Consider the following 23,217-nt stretch of genomic DNA (forward strand, 5'->3'; position numbering starts at 1 on the left):
TCATGAATAATTATAAGACAGTGCCTTCACACAGGACAAGGCAGTGCAGCCTCATGAATAATTATGAGACACCACTGACATAGACAAGCACATACTGTATACATTCTGTGATGTTGACTCAGTGTTCATTTCAAACACAGAAGAAAAGAAAGCCCTGAAATGCAACCCATTTGATCATTTTTTAAAATCTCTGGCTAGTTGCGTAGTTTAACAAATAACATTAGGCCATATTCATAAGTATAACATGGCATCAACAATACAGCACTTGCTAACCTCCAACGATACATTGGCTATATATGTGAACACCCCATGAGAGGTTTAATGGCAATAAGGGACTGTATTATAGACATCATTGCGTGAATGACATGGAGTCCTGGGCATCTGCGGAGATCAGGTTCAGTTAGAGGGAGGGCAGAACACAGCTTGCAGACATAGTTTGTCACACAAGCCGTAATGGCGTGTGTTACAAGATGCCAGAGGTGAGAAAAGAGACAAAGACAGCTGTCACGTTCCATCAGGGATCTCTTGTGCAACAGACTGGTAATTATTCAGCATCAGTATAAGCAAGAGAGAAACTAAATTAAGATTAATGCAGTGTTAATGTCATCTATTACATTTCATTCTGCCTTAGAAAGTGAAGCAGGCTCACACCAGTGTCTATCTGATTTTTATTCCTGTTAGCACCCTTTCTCCTGTCATACTCAAGGGAAAATGAGCCGGTGGCAGGCATAAATGGGGTCTCTCCTACCGTGAGGGGACAGCAGTTTAAAAACTGTCATTCACTGCACTTTGAATTAGAGAAGCATATGTCTGCACCGCTGCACTGCGGCATCATCAGTTGTGCATTTCAAATCACCACTGTCTTTCACTGTGAGGAATGTTAATGATGTACATAATTTAAAGCAATAGTTCAGAGAGAAATAAAAATTCTGTCATCATTTACTCACCCTCATGCCGCTCTGAGCCGGCATTACTTTCTTTCTTCTGTGGAACCAAAAAGGCAAAAAAAAAAAAAACGTTCAAAGGTTTAAAGTGCCCCTATTATGGCATTTGAAAGGTTCCTATTTTTGTTTTGGGAGTCCTCAACAACAGGTTTACATGCATTCAAGGTCAAAAAACACTTTGATTGTCTTATAATATGCATGTATTTTTACCTTATTTGCTTAATGACTCCCAAACGATTCGCTCAACGATTCATTTTGCGTGATGCTAATCTGCGGTGATTGGTCAGATGACTTCTGCTGGTTAACATGGAGTACAGTATACAGTGCTTGATCACTTACATTGTATTATAATAATGATGGTGCTCCGCTCTGTTCTAAAAATAAAGACTTAGAGAGGAATTAAGTTGTGTTGTGTTTATGTTAGCGAACCTAGCTAACCAGCTAACAGCAATATGTTTTCGCTTACAATTGTCTAGAAATGTGTCAAATGTTTGACGTTGTTATTACTTGGAGTTATGATAAAGAATAGAGCAATACGTTGGTGTACAACTGCACAACTAAATACGTATTGTGCATGCTACAGAGAACATAACAGCAACAATTATTAATCATACTTAACGGTTGTGATTCGGAGGAGGAAGAAGCTGGTCCAAATAAACTGGGTACTGACCTATCCTTCATTAACAACTGGCTTTCGAATCCCTCGTTGAACGCATTTAGGTTGAAGAAGCATTCTTCAGTAAAATGACGGGAACACAGAACAAGGTTTGGGCTATAGTGCTGTGGTATCATTGTAAAGATGAACTTTAACCACTGATTCTTTACGTATTGGCAGTATTTGAGGGGTTTCCTCAAAGTTTTCCCTGGTGTCTGCCCGCACAATAAGTGGGCGGGCAATATGCTAATGTTTTGTTTTGACGTCACAACGAAACGGCTTGGGATTCGTTTTACAAATGACTTGTTTTATTGACTCAGGGTCGACTCTTACTTTTGAGAGACAATAACTTTATATACGGTGCACTTTCAGATTTAAAACTTTGCAGGTATTTTCATTCACTTAGAGCTGTTACACACTACATGAAAGGTAATTTTCAAAAAATGTTCAGTTTTCTATTTTAATATCTGTTAAAATGTACTTTCCTATGATGGCAAATTTTCCTCAAGGGTTAGTTAAAGGGTTAGTTCACCCAAAAATGAAGATTCTGACATTAATTTTTGGGTGAACTAACCCTTTCAGTGTCTTCAGAGTCACGTGATCCTTCAGAATCCTCCTGCTGTATTTATTTGATCAGGAATAGAGTAAAAACATTATATAATATATATATATATATATATATAGCAAAAAAAAAAAAAGTCCATATTACCATACTGTTAATATGACAACAAGTTGTTTTGTTATAGCATATAGCACAAGTTTAACTATTATTATTATTATTATTATTATTATTGCTATTATTATTATTATTATTATTTTCCAGAGCTTGATATCCCCACTCTCCATTCACTTTCATTATATGAAAAAGAGCTGCCAAGACAGTCTCCCTTGTGATCATGCAGAAAGCCATGTGGGTGTAAAATGATGAAAGAATTTTGATTTCTAGGCGCACTATCCCTTTTTAAGAATATGATTTACCTTATTCCCTATATGCAGTGTGTACTGTATCAAAGAAGCCCATAAGCATCATTTCTCTTTTATATGTCGCTGACTTTAATAGTGATCTGCAGTGAAGACAAGGCCTTCAGAGTTTCTCCACGGGTCTCAGATCAGAAGGTTTGTCCTTCGTAACGTTCAGGGCTCTTATTATTTTACCCTATAGTCAGTAGTAAAGGTGCCAGCCTATGTTGCACAGATTTTTCTTTGAATGCACCCTTGAAACGCTAAAGAGGATTTTTTTTTTCTTGCATTAGCTGTATTTTTAGTGCCACAGGGCACTTACTCTCTTTCTGCTTCCCTCCATCACTGTACTTTTGTTCCAATGCTTTGAAGCTCTATCTAGAGCAGCAGCGCGCTCCGGTTGAAAGCAGCGTTAGGTGCCTAATCAAGATAACAGTGATATGATACACTGCACAAATTCACTAAGACACATGAGACCTTTTATGGGCACAAAGCATGTTGTTATATTATCAACTGCCTGTAAGGGTATGAACGTTGTCCTATCACAGAATTGTATATTATGGGACTTGGAAGACAAATTTGTGCCCTGTGGTACAAAGAATGGATTTCCATTACAGAAGCTGCTCAGTAGAGAAATATTCAGCAAATGAACAGTTTATGTATGCTGTTCTGAAGATGTCAGTTATTACTGAAACAATAACAGTCTTATTGCTTACAGGCCTGATTCACTTTACAATGATATGCTTTGAAGGGGTTGGTTGCAGTTTTATTTTTTGCAACCATCTAAGACTCTTTTTTTAAACAAATACTTTCCTATCATTGGGAGTCTTCAGAAGCATATGCAGAGTTGAAGGTGCTACACATTCATTCAGAAACAAGCTTTGACTGTCCAGGTTTGACATGTACATGTACAGGACCTGTTTCTGGGTGTTTACATGAAGGCTTTTTCAATCTGAATGCCATCAATGTGGTTATAAACAAACTATTTTGTTGATAAAATATAGCTAGTGATATATAAGTGCGTGTGTATGTTATTATTATCTCATCTCAAAAGAAGAAGTAAAATTTCATTTCTCATGTTGTGACCTCTTTAGTGGTCCTTCAAACATTGGAGGCAGTTTTCAATTTTAAAGTATTTTATTCACTAATATAAAATAAAAACAAAAGGTTTTGTGGACATTTTTCTAATTATTTTGGTCAATAGCTCCACATATGTGCTCTGATCTTCAACTAATTAGAATGAATCAAATCAGTCGTATTTAATCACACACAAGAGTTTACTGTTCATTGGACTAATCAAAGTAAACAAGGATATCGAGTTATTGAAAGGAAGATAATTAGAGCGCCATCCATTCAGGTGAGGGTTTGGTCTGCCATGCTTGTTAAAAAGAGTTGGGATACTAACCTATTCCAGTGCTATGTGACCTGAGCTTAGAAAAGAAATTGCATTTCCTTTATAAGTCTTCATATAAGATCAGATCACATTTCAAGGACCATTAATGCATTAATACCAAAGTACATTTCTATAGAAAATTGATTCTTCAGCTGTAAAGGGAGCAAGTCATATAACATTCAAGCAGCATTGGATATGAATCCTATACATCACTAGGGGAATCATTTTAACCCCCTGACAACTTCTGAAACTTGTGTTAATGTTCAGGGGTCAACAATAAGATAAAAAAAAAAAAATCCAATGGATTCCAATTCCTTTTTTTTTTTATTGCCCCAGTGACATTTTTTGTGCCATAAATGGTGAAAATCAACTTTAAAAAGTTTCAGATTTCTTTATAACCACTTATTTTTAAAAGCAAATTATCTGCGAATTATTACTTAAACAAAAATATAATCACAATCGGAGTTATATTAATAAATATCCTGACACATCCGAGCTTAATAATGGCAGTGAGTGAGTATGAAGCCTCCATCCATCTTAAACGTACTCCACATGGCTCTGGGGGGTTAATGGTTAATAAAGGTCTTCTGAAGCTAAGCGATGCGTTTGTGTAAAAAAAAAAAAAAAAATTTAACAAGTTATGAAGTAAAATATGTAGCTTCCTCCAGACCGGCTTCAGTATTCAACTTACGAAGAAATGTAAAACTCTCGCAGTTCAAAAAGCTTATGCTACGTCCTACGCCTTCCCTGTTCAACTTACGGAAAAAGCTTAACTGACGCGACACCAGTTCTGTTTTTTTCGTAAGTTGCATTCGGAAGGTGGTCTGGCGGAAGCTAGATATTTTACTTCATAATTTGTTAAATATGGATATTTTTCTTATACAAATGCATCACTTTGCTTCAGAAGGCCTTTATTAACCCCCCGGAGCTGTGTGGAGTACGTGGATGGATGTGGATGGAGGCACTTTCTTCAGCTTCATACTCTTTGGTCCCACTCACTGCCATTATAAAGCTTGGATGTGTCAGGATATTTATTAATATATCTCCGATTGTGTTCATCAGAAAGAAGAAAGTCATATATACACCTAGGATGGCTTGAGGGTAAGTAAAGCTTGGGCTAATTTTCATTTGAATGTGAACTCATTGTTTAATTTGACTAATGTTCATTCACCACCAGGGGGTGATTTCATGTTTTTTTTTTTTTTTTTTTTTTTTTTTGTGTGTTCTACTGGAGATAGAAGGCTTGCTTAGCCTCTTGAGAAAAATTATGTTCTCTTTTCAACATTGTGTCCACCTGTTATTTTGTTTTTAGAAGGTCAGCTATTCTGAATTCTGAAGCTTTAGATCTCTTGCTCCACAGCGGTGCCGTAGGAAACTTCTGAATACCTTTTTAAGCCAAACAAATATTGCATATTGGAAAAGGATTTACACTGTTATAAGATTACAAGTATTTCCTGTGTCCTTGAGGGCTTATTTCTAAAGCAGCATTCATTTGCTTTGTGATTTTATTGAAGAAAGAGAGTAAGTGAGTGGTGATTGGGATTTCTGTCTGCGTCTGGCTCACGTCTCTAGGTGTCTGATTCATTTGAGTGCAGTGAGGCGACTCTAACAGACAAATCTCTTCCATATGACATAAATCGCTGGTCACACAGAATGCTTCATTACTTTCCTGCCGTTTTTCAATCTGAACCCCAGTGGCCTCATGTGAAGCCCTAAGATCTAACTAGAATGGAAGTCTTTGGCTATATTTGTAGACCCAGGGTCAAAATGAAGTGGTAAATTCACTATAGCATCTCTCCTCAGGCTTTCTTTGATATCAGGAGAGAGATTAGTGTGGCTCTATTGAATTGGAACCGTGTGCAAGGGCTGTGTACTCAGCAGTGTATACTTAGAACATGAATTGCTCCCTGTAAATTTTTGTCTGCATCCAGTTTAGTCAGTCTTTCTCCCAGAGTGAGTCTGATTCCACCACATGCATCTGAAAAAGATTAAGGGGCCTAACATCGAACCTTGCAGCACTCCCTAGAAACTGATATTGAATTTGTTCCTGGAGACACGAGTCTCATAAGTTGGTGAATATATTTAACACACACTTTGCACTTACTACAATGTACATTCAGATGCAATTCATGCAAAGTGTCTATAAAAGTAAAATGCTGTTTGTACTAAAGGTAAAATATATCTGAGCAATGATGATCAGAGTTTCCAACAGTGTGCCTAAATGTACAGAGGAAACTTAACATGATAATTCTGTGCAATTAATTATGAGATAAAATAATAATTATGCAATAATAATAATGCAATTCATCATTTATCCTAACCTGTATGTAAATTAAATAATAGAGAATTATGTCAACATCAGAGCAATTGCAGTACAAACTTAAAACCTTAAACAGCCTCAATAAATATTTCTTCTTTTTGTTGTTCTGTTAAAGTCTAAGATGCAATAATCCATTCCAACCATTCTTTCTTCCTCCAAATTACTAAAGGAATAATTAAAGAATTCGTTAAGGAACTGAAATGGTTCCGTGAAATCATGATCAGAACCAGAATCATTAAATTCCTGACGTGTTTATGTGTATGTAGTATTAAGTTTTACCACTGAGCACACTTAATGCTACATAACTGCATACATAGCTTGCTCGAGGAGTTCATATTGGAATTTGCATACATCTAATTAAAGCCTCTAGCAGTGCTGAGTTAATGAAACGGCAGTCTGCTTATTACAGCCTTGTGCTCTTCCATTACAGCATATTCATGCTCGCTGTGTGATACACTACCACTTCTCTTGATTTTCAGCCCGTCACAATTGTTCGTCTATTCATAAATGCTCCGCCTTCTAATCTGTGTAATCTGTTGCATTTGTTACAAAAACACATTTGAGATGTATTAAAGACCTGTCCTGCTGTGATTATGCTAGAAAATCCTGTACTGCGGTATAGGAAATGAGGCGTACGCACTTAGAGTTTTTGGGAAAATGTGTCCAGCGCCAGGGGTGTTTACCTTTGTCTTTTTGGAAAGAAGAAAAATCCTGAATGAAAGAGAGTGTAGGTTTTTCACATTATTTTAAGAGTTTAGAGTTGCAACAGCTTTGAGTAGAGTTTATTTATAATTGGGCTAAGCTGGCAGCAGAAGAACCCTTTCGAAGCAGTGAAGCTTGAAATGAATGGAAAGAAATGTGGGCATTTTAATTTTTAATGGGTCCACTTCTGTGACAGCTGAACACAAACAGTGTGGCAACTGGCAGAGATGCTCAGATGTGGCTAATTTAGGGGGCATCAAAAGTGTTTCTGCTTCATGGTATGTAACAGACTATGGAGAAAGAAAGGAATTTATTAATGCATGGTTTCAGTTTCAGACAAAAGATCCACAGGATGTTCACGGTCCATTCACTGATGATGCATGTTGTACACAAAAACTGGCTGCATGGAAGAGCTGGTTGAAATGTCTAGTTCTAGACTGATTGGTAGAATATATGTATCTTCTGGGAGTTGGGGAAAAGCAGCAGTCCACTGGGAAACAAAGTCATGCTTACAATGTACCAGGTAGATACAACAGCCATTTTTGAAGAAGAATCTCCCAAGTGTATTGCCAAGTATCCAAATATAAACAAACACCAGAATACTCTGAGTATGTAGGGAGACCAATTTGATTTACGAGCAATGCTTCATGGGAGTGGACAGTCACTGCTCAGCTGTTTTGCCACGATTTCCATTTCCATAAAAACGAGTTCTCTGATTGAATTTTTTGGACAATTAACTCACAATTAAAAATGTCTGAATGTCACTGCAGTGCAAGTGTCCTCTGCTCTCAAATGCTGCAGGATCTTTTCTCTTCACTAACTTATTTCATCTCTTTTGCTCATTGCCTTTAATCAGCAGGGACTGGTTGCACCGGCTGTGATTAAGTTAAAACTTTCCCTAGTTTTGACACAACTTAGAGGCACTAAGTTACAACTTATGCACTACTAAATATTTCTTGTGTTGCACCATTAAACTTAATTAACACGTGACTACTTTTAAACAAAATATTTATGGTAACACTTTATTTTAGGGTCTTTTAACTAGTTGCTTGTTAGCATACATATTACTAGAATATTGGCTATTTATTAGTGCTTATTAAGCACATATTAATGCCTTATTCTGCATGAGCTTATTCTACATTCTTAATCCTACCCAATACCTAAACTTAACAACTACCTTACTAACTAAGCAGTAAATTAGGCGTTTATTTCAGGGAAAGTCGTAATTAATAGTGAATATGTGTTCCCTATACTAAAGTGTTACCATATTTATAGTGTAACGGTTGAAATAAAATAGGTGATTGACTGAATTGCATCAAAAAGCTCTTGTTCTCCTTAAGTTCACACAGTTGTCCTAGCAGAGGAAGAGGAATACTGGTAACACTTTATTTTAGGGTCTTTTAACTAGTTGCTTATTAGCATGCATACTACTAGAATATTAGCTATTTATTAGTACTTATTAAGTACATATTAATGCCTTACTCTGCATGACCTTTTCTACATTCTTAATCCTACCCAATACCTAAACTTAACAACTACCTCACTAACTATTAATAAGCAGTAAATTAGGAGTTTATTGAGGGAAAAGTCGTAGTTAGTTTATATTTGTTCCCTATACTAAAGTGTTACTGGAGTATTTTAGAAATGTAGCTCATCCTATCAGATTTTAGAGCAGGAACTATGTGTTTTATAAATAGAGCTTTTGTTATGGCTTAGTTAGTAGTCTGTTGAACAAGCTGTCTTACAGATTTCATTATTTAGCTATTGTTTAGCAAGAAGACATCCGTTCTTGCCTGAAATAAAACACTGCAGGATAAATCTATCTTGAACAGCAGGGTGTATCTGATTTTAACTGCGTGAGGACATTTGCTTTGTAAAGACTTTTTTTATTGTTTTGTGTGTGTGTGTGTGTGTGTGTGTGTGTGTGTGTGTGTAGGCCCAGAAGAAACACATACTCAGATGTTGCTCTTCCATATCAGGAGACTCAGTGGAGTTAATGTTTGAAGTTTGTTATGTATCAGATGTTTAAGTATCACACTCAGATGTCTCTCCATAAATTCCTAAGAGGCGTATTAATAGAGACTAAACTCTTGTCACATGTTGTTATACTGTTGTAGTGATTTTGGATTAGCCTCACATAAGGGCATCACAAATGTAGTTATTTATGGTCTTAAATATTAATAATTTGGATTAATATTAATATTGAGTCAGATGATTCCTTCCAATATTTCGGGGCACCAGTCAGGATTCTCACCTTGACAATAAAGAACAATCATGAAAGATTGTTGACTGAATTAGAATTTTATAGATTGGAGGAAGTTTATCATCTGACCAATCTGAAGGATTTAGTGAGATTCGGGTGAGCTTGTAGAGCCTCTGATTATCAATACAAGAATGACACAGTTTGCAATAAAATTAATTTATTAACAAAAAGATATACAAGAGTAAAATATCACACTCACTAAATACTACAAAGGAAAATGACTTAACTACTAAGAAAATTGAATCAATAATCAAACAGAAACTACAAACTACAACACAAACGGATGTTAACAAAACTGAATGCCAAGTAGATGAGCAACGGATTGGACGAAGCAATGAATGGGTAATTAGCAGTCTATGAGGGAGTCAGTTGTGGTCTTTCTGGATGCTGGTATTAAAAATAGTAAATAAGCATTTACTATGAATACAGATAACGTGTCTAATGTATCTATGTGTACGCTGACCCTAGATAAACAGTCTCTACACAAATAGCAATCTCATTTATCAACAACCTAATGCCAAGGCCTTTGGGAAAAGGTTTGGTTAGCTTATATTTACGTTTCACTTGGTCGGGTGATCAGTCCGGGAATGGAAAACGTTGTCCACTGGTATCCTTCCGTGTGCAGTGAGAGACTGGGTTGCTTTCTGAGTGCTGGTGGTCTTTGTGTAACCCAGAGAAATGTAGGTCAGATGGTGGTCGATCCACAGGATCTTCTGTAAGTTGGAGGTACTTGAGTTATGGAGGTCAGGAGTCAAAGTCCTCTGCAGAAGCACTTGGGCTGCTTGAAGATCCATGCGGTGAAAGGTTTACTCGCAAGAGTCTCACCTTGGTCGTGCTGTTGTTCTTTCCTCGTCAGGTCAGAAACTCAGAATGAGGGTTTGTTCAATTGGGGAAGCTTTTATTCCTTCCTGTTGGGGAGGGGATTACAAATCCCCACCTTTCCTGATGTGGTGATGTGATTGGGTCACAGCATTCCAGGTGTCCGTCCCTTAACACGCCCACCTTTTATCCTTTGAAACATGTTGTATTGTCCCAAAATACACAGTTAAATAAAACAATGTCTTTAGGACCTTGGAAATGCTTTATTTCTTTTTCGAACCTTTTTCAAAGTCCTTGTGGCAGTGTTCTGATCTCGTAGAGTCCAAACTTGATGAGAATTGTTTGAGGTATCACACTTCTGTCTCAGTGGGTGCAGTTGTATTGGCTTTTATTCCAGGTGTGGTTTCCACTGTGTGTGCACAGTTTCCTGGATGAGTAAAAGGATGTATAGGACATGTTCCTTATAGTATTCCTGTCCATTTTTGGTGATTTCAAGCCAATATGTTTAGAAAATGTCTTTCTTTCTGAGCATTTCTTTGTTCTTGCTGTGCTCTAGCCAGAACCAGTTTGGCAGCCCTAGGAATCCATGGTCATTCACACCTTGAACTCAGGCATGGAGGGCTGAGGTGAACAAAGGCAGCTCGAGATGAGATTAGCCTTTGATCAATGGGCCGTTGATGTCATCTTTCCTGTCCTCCACCTTTGGCAGTTCTGTTTACAATAGTCATTTAGTTGAGGGCGTTGAGGGTCCTATCAGACTCTTTTGTATTAATCAAAGTGGGACAAAAGAATGTCTGTTGTGAAGCTCTAGTGCCGTCACATCTGTTGTTCACTACACTGTAAAGTGTATATATATATATATACCCTTAAATGCATACCTCGGGTCTTCATTCACTACCCTCCTCTTCATTCATTTTTTAAAGTTAGACATCAACCTTCTTAGTATTCCTTAATCAATTCATTATAAAAAAAATATCAAGAAATAAATCATAAAATTATAAAAGAATGCCTGTTTTCCCATTCATTTTTTGTAAAAATTGTATAGGGTGTATCAGTGGACGTATAATTTTTTTCTGCACAACAATAATTGAATCTTTGGTGACAGAATAAGTGCAATTCACCTTTCTTCCACAAGGTGGCAATGTCTGATACACAATGATGAAGTGACGTTTCATTCAGACAGAAAACGAAAGATAGGAAATATCATTAGCAAAACATGAAATGGCTCAGCGATTTACTGCAGAGCAAGTACTGAACGCAATCAAATATGTGTTACTGTCACTTGGTGGATCTGGTGAAGCTGTCAGCGATTAAAATATTGATTTTGAAGATGTTGAAAATTATATAGTTTTTTGAGATTGCAAATGGGCTCATATTTACAATCTCAAACATAATCTCAAAACTATCATTTGCTGAATGTACTGGCTCAAACTGAGCCCTTCCAAGCTCCAAAAAGTAACAAAATATTCTTTATTTTATTCTTCTGTAATTGTTACTCTAATATCAGAGGAGTTTACGTTTATCGCGACAGGTAGGGATCCATCTTTGTTAGATATAAATCCGGGTTGTTAAAGACCCGAATATGTAAGAATGATTGGCGAAACATTCATGCATTTAAGGGATATATAAAGAAGCATTGCCCTTTTATGTTCTTGCTGACACGCTATGCTTCGTAACATGACCTCTGTTGTCCAATAGAATTGGCATGATTTCACACATGCTTCAAACACCGGTGCACACTGAAGGCGTTCCCATAGTGCCAATACCACGACACAGCATCGGGTTATACTTAACCCCAGATATTTATCCATTTCACTAAAAAGAGCTGGTTCAAAAGAATGATTTGTTCACTAATTCAGATCATTTGATTATTTAAAAGAAGAAAAAGAAACATTTAAGTTCATATTGAGATCTTAGACTTCTGGTATCTTGACAAATCTGAGCTCAGTTTGAGATACTGTTTAATATCCTGATCGACTTGAAAAAACGTCAGACGAGGAAAATAAAATCAGTTACAAATGGAGTTTCATGTGGACTTCATTTACTCTCCATTTCATTGCTGTTTTGGAGATGTCATTTGTGATTTTTCATCTCTGTGGGTTTGCGTGAGTTAGCGTTGGACGTGGTGTTTTCCACTGTGGTGTAGATGTCATATTTGCACATTTGTTGTAAATGCCGCATAGATGTGATGTTTTGTGTTGTATTTCTGTGTGCCGCTCACTGTGACAGCTTGTGTGTCTGTCAATCGTCACATTTGTTGAGCTCCAGTGACCTGTAGAAACACAGCTCACACTTGGCTCACAGCCATTTCTCTTTTTAGAGAGAGAGGCAGCGTTAGTTCACTCGGTTCACAAAGACAATGTAGAAACCCGTGACAGCTTTAAGTGGGGAAAATTTCATTTTCTAGCCTCAGGAACACTTCAGCTGGCACATTTTCCAAATATTATTCTTTTCATCAAATAATGGTGGAGATAACTACTATAGATCTCAACCCACGATGATATCAATAACCTCTACTCCCATTTGCAGACACTTGTATCTATAAATACCTTTATATATTATAGGCATCATATGGTATTTTTCATATGAAGATACATTTTAATCTGGCTACGCACACATTTCTTAGTTAAGGTTGTTTGATCTTGCAAACCAATTCCACATTTAGTTTGCTATATTTTATATTAAAATGGAATTCCCATATAGTTTCCATATGCATTGTATTTGTTAAATATCATGTTCATCCTCAGATTTATATTTAATTAGAAAATAAACAGCAAGCTGTCTTTTAGCAGATGCTACATCGTGTTAAACCTGTAAACAAACACACACACACATTGTTATTCTACTGAGCTAATGATATTTTATATCCCCTAAACATAATCCACACAGAAACTTTTTGGCATTTTTAATTAAAACATTATTTAGTATGTTTATTAATCTGTTTTCCTCAAAGTAGCTGATTTCAGGTTTTACTATCCTTGTGCGGACATTTGGTCTGCATAAAATCTCTACACACACGCATACACATCTAAATCGTTATTTTCATTGTCTAAACAACTAATGATATAAAGAATATGCAGATAGTTGTATACTGTATACATTCACCTGTGCATTCTATGATCCATCTGCTTTCTGTTTGACAGTCTGCAAGTGAGAGATATTAAAGAGATGTAATGATTGCAGGCGCTGAATAATGTTAAAGCGGATCTGATGAATGATTCAGCCATAGCTGCTCTCTTAAGAAAACCAATATTGCTTTGGATGAATAATTGTAAGACTCCTTAAGGACCATCTACATTTGTAAACTTCTAGACTAGCTCAGAGTCTTCTAGACAGAGCTGTGGCTCTCTGCTCAGACTGCTCGAGTGTGCTCTGACCAGTTGTGTGTGAGAAAACTGGCAGTAAATTGAGAACTTTCAAACCATATGTATTTAATAATGCAATTTATTTATTACTTTATTGTTTATTTGTGATAATAGATTGGCCTAACAGTTTTTTTAACACTTTCATGTTAGTTACAAACAGTGCAATTTCTTATTGGTTAATAAAATGCAACCTGGTCTCATAGAAAAGACGCACCCGTTGGAACGTTTTTGCGAGTCGCCAAAATACATACCAATGCGTACATATCACTGCAGTTTCCAACAGAAATGAATGCTAGAGGCAGTAAAACAGCAAGTGCTTTTAATCGTTTTCATACACAGTTACGATTACAGGGTCAGATTATGGATTAATAAAGACTCATTTTCACGTCTCCTTGCACAATATTATGTTATGTGCTTGATTCGTAAACAAATATATTTTGGACTTTGCATCGCTTAACCAGCTCCATATGTTTCGCTTTTCTAACATAACAAGCTTGCTCGGTAGCTCAGCTGATACGGATTTGTACTTAAGATGAGAAAGCCCTGGGTACGAATCCCGTGAAAGGCGAGTCACGTTAAAATAGCTCAAAGAGATCTAAACAAGCTAAAACGGCACGATTATGGATGCTTTTTATGTCACATTTGCTTTTGTTAACACTCTCGGGTATGTTTAGGTGTAGTGTTGGTGGTACGTTATTTTAAAACACAATGGAGTGCAAATTTCAAATCAGAACTGCGGTGATTCGTATAAAAACCTCTGTTCCGGCAAAAAAAAATGAACACGCTTTTAGCGCCACTCAGTGGACATTTCACATCGAAACTGCAGTGATATGTTCGTATTTTGCGACTCGCGAAAACGTTTCCACAGGTACATTTTTCTAATGAGACTGGGTTGATAAAATGAGATTAAATACATAAAGTAGATTTGTGTAATTTAACACATTTAATTATTGCAGGTTTGCATAATATTCTGGTTTTGCATTTCACTGTTTTAATTCATTTTGAGGAATACTGAATCTGAAATAGTTAACCCTGGGTCATTCTAAACCCAAGATAAACAGAATCCTGTGTTATCTTGCTTCACGTTTCACACTGCTCATAATTTACCTGGGGTTAACAATTAATCCTGGGTAATTCATAAACTGACATTGTAAATTCCTAAACCCTGGGTTAATGTTCTTATTTGCATATTTGCTGCATCAGTGTCATTGATTGGATAAACGCAGCACACGACCTGTTTACATAGGCTAGCTCTAGCATTGAGCATCCTCGTATTGCCACCATGCTTGATTGTAGGCAAGACACACTTGTCTTTGTACTCCTCACCTGGTTGCCGCCACACACGCTTGACACCATCTGAACCAAATAAGTTTATTTTTGTCTCATCAACCTCTGCAGCAATGCTGGCAGCACTCATACATCTATTTCCCAAACACAACCTCTGGATATGACGCTGAGCACATGCACTCAACTTCTTTGGTCGACCATGGCGAGGCCTGTTCTGAGTGGAACCTGTCCTGTTAAACCGCTGTATGGCCACCGTGCTGCAGCTCAGTTTCAGGGTCTTGGCAATCTTCTTATAGCCTACGCCATCTTTATGTAGAGCAACAATTCTTTTTTTCAGATTCTCAGAGAGTTCTTTGCCATGAGGTGCAATGTTGAACTTCCAGTGACCAGTATGAGAGAGTGAGAGCGATAACACCAAATTTAACACACCTGCTTCCCACACCTGAGACCTTGTAAAACTAATGAGTCACGTGACACCAGGGAGAGAAATTGGCTAATTGGGCCCAATTTGGACATTTTCACTTAGGGGTGTACTCACTTTTGTGGCCAGCGGTTTAGACATTAATGGCTGTGTGTTGAGTTATTTTGAGGGGACAGCAAATTTACACTGTTATACAAGCTATACATTCACTACTTTACATTGTAGCAAAGTGTCATTTCTTCAGTGTTGTCACATGAAAAGATATAATAAAATATTTACAAAAATGTGAGGGGTGTACCACTTCTGTGAGATACTGTAGGTACAATGTGCAGCATTTCCGTGATTCCGTGAAATATTAATACGCAATTGGTTGTATATTGCTAGCGTCTAGCTGCAACATTGTAACACCGCATTGTTTCACACTGTACATGTTTGGCACCGCAATGCGGGGTTAACCCAGCAAAAGCGGTGCTGCTCCGGAGCAGGGTTTCATAACCCCGGGTGAAAAGCGATGCTAACCAGGCTTCTAAATTACAAGTGTGAAACGTTCCTTTACCCGGGGTTAAAAGTGGTGTTTAGAACAACTATATCCCAGGGTTAAGCGCAGTGTGAAAAGCCCTATTTAGTCTAGAACTACAATAACCATCATGTTCACACACAGCGCACACAACACCTCTGCATTTACTCCTGATTTCCCTTAGCATGGGGACAGGAGATCTATCAGTCAATAAATGGGAAAACAAAGTAACTTGTATTACTTATTTGAAAAAGTAACTCAGATATTTTGTTGTAAATTTAAAAGTAATGCATTACTTTACTAGTTACTTAAAAAAGTAATCTGATTACATGACTTGAGTTACTTGTAATGTGTTACTCCCAACACTGGTTGGCAGGCATTGGTGGTAACTCTTTTATATTTACTTGATTCAGCTGAGTATTCAAAGTTTGCGGGAAACTATTTTCAAACTGTGTCTTGACAAGATACAAGCTACTCATACAGGCAATCAGCGGGAAATTAAAACTGACCAAAGTAACTTCATTAACTTCAAGTCCCAACCAACATTTCTTTTGTGTTTCTTCCTGTCTTCCCAGTGTTTTTATAGAACGGGAGAAAATCTTAATTATATTTTTAATACAGAATAAAATCAATGAAAACAACATTTTAGTTTCCATGGTTCTTAAATAGTTAACACCTGTTCTGTTTCAGTTAATCATCCCCTGAAATGCTCATATATATATATTTTTTACTTTAAAACGATGTTTGTAATGTTGTGATTCATCTGGAAGCTTGTTTTGTTTGGTTCATGGCTCAAAACTATTGATTGATTTGTTCTTTTTTAATACCTATAGAGAAAATTAATGTGAAAAATACTTATAGAACCAAGGCTGCTGAGAAAGTGGGTGGTCACTGTTGTGCTCTGTATAGCTGTTGTGTTCTCTGTTTCTGCAGTATGCCTGTGTGTTTGCCAGCCCCTGCTGTCTCCACTGCTCTTTGTTCTTTTCTATACTGCATCCATCACTGATTCATGAGGGAAGCAGACATTTTGTGAAAACACAGGCTTTGGTTATGCCTTAGATTAACATGTCAGTGCTAAACACAGATGTACATAGGGTCCAACATGCTTTGTGATCACCTAAACCACAATTAAAGGTCAGAAATCACATGTGATCACATTGTACTGTAAGTGCTAATGTGTCCTGATATTGTGTGCCTCACCTTTGTGGAAAAATGAGTGTTGAGTATTGTGTTGAATACGCTCTTGTAGTGTACTCTTTTTAAAACTGCACTTTGTAATAATGTCAATTGAAAATATTTACTTTAAAGTACATTTTAAAGTAAAGTAGATTTGTACACTTTAAATCATTTAAATTTTTTAACTGTGCATTATTTGATATTACATATAAGGTAATATATTTTATATATGGGTCATTGACAAATAAGGTTTTTAAAAGTGTGAAGAAACATAATGGAGATATAATTAATTTTGAAGTTTTATTAAGTGTTCCCAATGAGATTATGTGGTTTTTATAATCAATTAACACTGCTTTTGTAATTTTTTACTAGATGGACAAAATTTGTCACCAAAAAAAGTTTAAACCAAAATTTTGGTTTTACCGAATGACACTTTTGGTTATACCGAATGACGAAATTTTCAAACAATGCTAACAGGCTGATATGTAGCTAGATAGCAAAAGGACAATCAAACATTTTATATTTAATACAAGTTTTTTAAATATCACAACATTTTTCATGTTTTGTAGCGGTTGTACCAAATGACCTGATGTTTCGGGACGTGCGTATGAGCAAGAGAAAACATGAATTTTTCAAATAGTTAAGAGAGAGTTAGTTACTTTGCTTCATGACCATGTGGTCCTTTGCAGGTGTCTGAATGATGTCACATCCTGTCATGTGATATTGACCGCATGACTTGATCCAAAATGGTCCCTTTATATTGGTTACTCCGAATGACGCCAATGAAATTAATTTCTCTGGACATTCTTTCTCACAAAGCAACAACTTCAACACATAATTTTAATACCATTTTGCACTATGTTGATATATGATGTTATAATATAATGCCAGAATAAAGAAACATATATACATTTATTAGATTTTAAGTTATTTTAATCACAAATAAAATGGCTGTATTGGCCTTTGGACAGTTAAACCGAAAGACCTTTTGACACTTCAAAATCTTTAAAATACCTTTATATGAAGCAAAATATAATTTTAACATTTTGGATTCAATAAAAGAGAACTAGTTATACTACCTTACATACTTTGGATGTCATATCTTTGGTTTTTAACATTAGTATGGTCTTTGGACAAAAAAAGACCTATACTAAATTGCCACTTCACTATTACAAATGTGGTTTTGGCATTTTGGCATGCAAGTTTCAATAGAAATTACATTATAATTACGTATTACAAGTATATCATAAATGCTTGTCAGTACATTTAACAGTATACTTTAACCATATTCCATAGAGAATAGAAGTAAGTATGGCTTTATATATAAATGTGTACTTTAATCCTACTTAAGTGGGTCAAAAACATAAGTTCAACTAATTGCATTTAAAATTAATTTAAACTACAATACATTTTAATTTAATTGTAAACAACATGCAATTAAGTGTATGAAAACATTACATTCAGGTCATACTTTTAAAGTACATTATTTCTGTACCCTTTTTAAAAGCATGCTAAAGTATACTTCTTTTTTTCACAAGGTCTAGACATCAATGAAGGTCTTGCAGCCCACCTGTGTATTAATCTCCGTGCCAAAACAAAGTTGTATTATGTGATAGTTTTAAAAGAAAATAGCCATGTGAATGAAAATATTGGAAAAGCCCAAACATATACAAACACATTAGTTCAGGAAACATCTTCAGTATGTTCTGATGTTCATCTATATGAGCATATGAGTTAAACACAAGGTTAATCGAGTTGCTTTGGACCCAGGTACCTAGTTCATGCAAGAGACCACCTCACTTACAGAGGTGACATTTATAGAACAAACATTTGCAGACCAGGACCTAAAAAGCTTTACCTGAGGATTTGCATAAATGAACAGAGCATTGGTAAAGGAAAAAGGTCTTTCTAGTATTGTCTATTAGACCCCGGGTGTTACGGTTAAAGGCGCTTGCATTTTGACATTTCAGATCGAAATAAGATCAAAAACCTTCGGTATTCAGAAATTAATTTTAACGGAGCCCAACCTGTGTAAGATTGTGATGCGTTTATTGCTCTTTTCCCATTTTCTGTAGATGAAAGATGTGGGTGGGTGAGACCATTCCAGAATTCATAATGAAATATCAGAAGCCAGTTTAGCAGCAGGTCTGTGGCGTCTTACACATTCTCTGCTGAAGCATCTGCTCAGAAACACCAGAGGCTTTGGATTTGGCAGCTCCAGTATCCCTGGAGGACCATCCCAGAGAAACTCTCCCAACTGACAAATGATATCAGAGAGGAGGAGGTGCACTCCTCACGCTCACCTCTTGCATGCATGTGTGGGGTTCAGGAATACCCCAGCTTATGGGGACAAAATGTCCCCACAAAGATGGCTTTATCCGAAATCCTTTTCCTTGTGGGGACATTTGTTGGTCCCCATGACAAAAACAGCTTATAAATCATACTAAGTGAAGTTTTTTGAAAATGGAAAAATTTTATTTTTCTCTTTTATTTTATTTTTTCACTTCCTCAGCCCCTCAGCTAAAATTAAATGATACTAAAACCGCCAGTAGGTAGTGGCAAATATATAGGCTAGAAAGTCATTGAATCATGCAATTAACTCTTGCTCGTGTGCTATGACTTATAAATAATAAAAACAAGAACTTATACAGAGACATTTTTGGACCATATCTTGGATTCTGGGGGCATTTTTATTAATTTCGGTGGCATTTTTGCCCCAAGCCCCCATTAATTTCCGACCCTAGCATGAATGGCGTGATGTCGGGGGGTGGGGCTCTTTTTCGAGAGCAAGCAGAGGCCCCTTCTGTTGCAAGGCCTGTTTCAAGTGAAACAGGTGAAACATATAGCAAAGGCCACTACTCTATTGGACATGTGCAAGAAATCCTGACATTAATGCAGAGAATGTAAATGAAATCAACACAGAGTCAATCAAATATCTATATTGAATCATAGCAAGAAATATGAGTTGCGTCATTACGCATGAAATGCAGAGGACTGAAAAGTTCTATCAGTGTTGATAACTGTCCTCAAACTTTCAAATTAAACTTACACCACTGCTTCAATGTGTCAAAACTTGTTCTTTCTTCACTTTTAGGTCACTTGGCGTGCCTCCAGGAAGAGGAAGCTGTCCTCTGATTGGCCCGTTGCCCTTTGACCTTATCTATACAGACTACCATGGCCTGCAGCAGATGAAACAGCACATGGGTCTTTCCTTTAGACAGCACAGGTCAGTTTGAGCCTTTGTTCCAAAAACTGAGCTGCCTTTCTGTCTTCTGAACCTCTGGCTGAGCAGAGATTAATGATGCTGTACTGTGGTAGCATTTGTTTTGCAGGTATAAAACTATCAACAGAAAAGCACATTTGCAATGTTTTAAACTCCTGTGTCTGCAAACAGCTTTTATTATCTTTTATCTTTTCTTTTTCTTTTTTGTTTTTTTTTTTTCTAGAAGGAGAAACACAAGCCTCAAACTTTAACCTTTAAATGCATGAATGTTTTGCCAATCATTATTGCATATTTGGGTCTATATCTAACACAGATGGCTCTCTAACTGCCGCAGTAGTATAAAACTCTCCTGATATTTTAATAACAATTACAAAAGAATAAAATAAAGCATGTTTTGTTGCCTTTTGGAACTTGTAAGGGTTCAATTTGAGCAGATACTTTTTACCTTCATCACTGTCCTCGTCAGAGCTCATTTCCCAGTACATTCCGTATCTGGCTCATATTCGCCATCTCAGCCATATTCTCCATAGACTATCTTTTTCAAAGTCTTCAAAATCAATTTTTGATCGCTGACAGCTTCTACACCAGATCCATCATCAAGTGACAGTGACATTGATTGTGTTCAGTACTTGCTCTGCAGTAAATTGCTGATGCATTTCAAGTTTTGCTGGTGATACTTCCTTTTCTTTTGTTTTCTGCCTGCGGTAACTGTGAGTGAAATGTGACTTTATCATTGTGTATCAGACATTGCCACCTTGAGGAATAAAGGTGAATTGCACTTATTCAGTCATCAGAGATGCAATCATTGTTGCACAGAAAAAAACTTTACCTACACAATTACATACCATGGGTCGCTAGCGACCCTATATGTTTTTACAAAAAAAAAAAAAAATATATATATATATATATATATAAACAGACATACTTTTATAATTTTATTTTCCTGTTATATTGTTTATAACGAATAGATTGGGGAATACTAAGAAGGTTGATGTCTAACTTTAAAAAAAGAAAAAAGGTGGAGGGTAGTGAATGACGTCCCGGGTCGATAAAGACCTGAGTTATTTAAGGATTAATTTTGACTTCATGGGGTCTTTATGCTCTCATCCTCCTGTCATTCATTGCAAGATTGTTTCATGCTCATCAAGCTTTACAGCTTAAAATTAAATGTATATTGTTGTCTCTCCTTGATCAGCGTACATTTCTTTTTGGCTTATAATTTTATTTACTCTTTATTGACTTGGTCAGGCCAACAATCTTACTCTATGTACTGTTGTATGAAGAGTTGTCCTTCAATTTGTGGGTTTATAATGAATAGAGATGCTCTCACATACATAAAACACTGATGATTACAGCATAATTCTCCAGAAAGTTACCTAATAAATTATGCATAATATTTGTCTCTCATCGCTCACACCAAGACTGCCACATGCATAATGTATTAAAATTATTGGAAGATCAATTAGAGGCTATTTCTCATTTGTCAGTTGTAAAATAAAGTATGTCTCTATATTTCACTCTGGGAGATAAAAAGACTGATTTGTTTTTTGTGTAATAAATCAATGTAGCCTGTAGGATTCATCCCCCTTTGAAAAAGAATTACACTTTAGCATACTTGTATGATATTTATATTTTAAAAGAATATACTTGTGCAAACTGAATGTTTTCTGTCAGACACTTAAATGCATGTTAACTGAAAATAAATGAAAATGTATTAGCTCTAATAACTAATTTTGTTTTGCATATTCAAACTGGTGAATGAGAACCAATGAGAATGAAGTCCACTCCCACAAGACAATGCAAACACCTTAATTGATTCAGTCATCCTATACTCTCATACAACTATTTTTATATATCAGAATATGTTGCAATAAACCTTGAATATATTGTATTTGTGCAGGGGTTTTTTTTTTTTTTTTTACTACTACAATGGTTTTATATTATACCACCATTACTGATTTGATTAAAGCATTTGCGATGCTTCATGGTATGAGTAGTTCATTCTCATATGATGAGCTCATAACACAATTTACACGGTCTAGTTTCTTCTATGAGATTGTATTGTGATTCATCTTGGAGCTGGTTGGCTTCTTTATTGAGTAAGTCTTTGAAATTCCTATGGACAGCACAAATGGGAACAAAGGCCACTGAAAAAATGTGTGGTCCCTGTTGCGCTATATTCCCTCATGCTGCCTTTTAGGAAGTAATTTCATTGTGATCTAAAGCCTTAAACTTGTTTACCTCCCAAAAATCAGAGTAACACTTTGTTGGGATGCAGCAGAATCCCTTTACAGAGGGCTGTGTATTCCCACTGCAGCACTTTTATAGCTGCTGCCTGAAAGCATGTAAAATCAGGTAGCTACAACCCTCATAATTCCCCCCTTAAAGCAATAGTTCACAGTTTCAAACTAGTTTTCTTTCTTCTTTGGAATGGAAAAAGAGGTGTTTGGCGAATGTTGAAGCTGCCCGCATACAACGAGAGTAAATGTTGACCAGGGGCTTTCAAGCTTTAACGATTCCAAAAAGAACCATGAATTTATGATAAAATCAGTCCATATGACTAAAGTCTGCTAGTCATACAATAACTTTGCTTAAGGAACATCTAACCAAAGGATATCTAGTCAATCTAGTCAAAGGATAATCAGACATGTTTGATATTTTGAGCTGACTTTTATAAAGAGCATTTTGTAGTGTATGATGTTCCGCTGCTCAGCACATTCGATTATTGCATTAAAAAGATCCATTTTCTCAGCATCCCTTGGGAGGACATTCTAAAACATGTGAAAAATGTTCTGTCATCAGTTACTCACCCTCACAACATTCCAAACACGTAAGAATTTAAAGTCCCACTTTATATTAGGTGGCCTTAACTACTATCTACTTACATTTAAATTAATCATTTCATACAATGCACTTATTGTGTACATACATGTTTTTACATTGTACTTATATTTTAAAAACACCTGCATGTAATTACATCTGTATTTAATTTCTGTAATTACATTTATAATTACACTGTTGACTCATCCCTTACACCGTACCCCTACCCTTAACCTACCCATACCACCAAAGCTTTCCCTAACCTTACCTGTATCCCACCTCAATAGCGGCAAAAGTGTTTTGCAATTCAATATGAACCCAATAAGTACATTGTACTTATTTTTTGATGTAA

The 23,217-nt window shown here is 36.3% G+C and overlaps 1 protein-coding gene across 1 annotated transcript in view; it reads left to right on the forward strand.

The window, feature by feature from the left end:
• LOC127509266 (alpha-1,6-mannosylglycoprotein 6-beta-N-acetylglucosaminyltransferase B) overlaps window positions 1–23,217 on the forward strand; it is a 132,859-nt gene that overhangs the window by 71,836 nt on the left and 37,806 nt on the right. Inside the window, exon 9 of the mRNA XM_051887857.1 lies at window positions 19,917–20,048. Within this exon, the coding sequence (XP_051743817.1) occupies window positions 19,917–20,048 (132 nt within the window). The remainder of the gene's footprint in view (window positions 1–19,916; window positions 20,049–23,217) is intronic.

The sequence above is a fragment of the Ctenopharyngodon idella genome, chromosome 3 (assembly GCF_019924925.1).
Source record: "Ctenopharyngodon idella isolate HZGC_01 chromosome 3, HZGC01, whole genome shotgun sequence".
Lineage (NCBI taxonomy): Eukaryota > Metazoa > Chordata > Actinopteri > Cypriniformes > Xenocyprididae > Ctenopharyngodon > Ctenopharyngodon idella.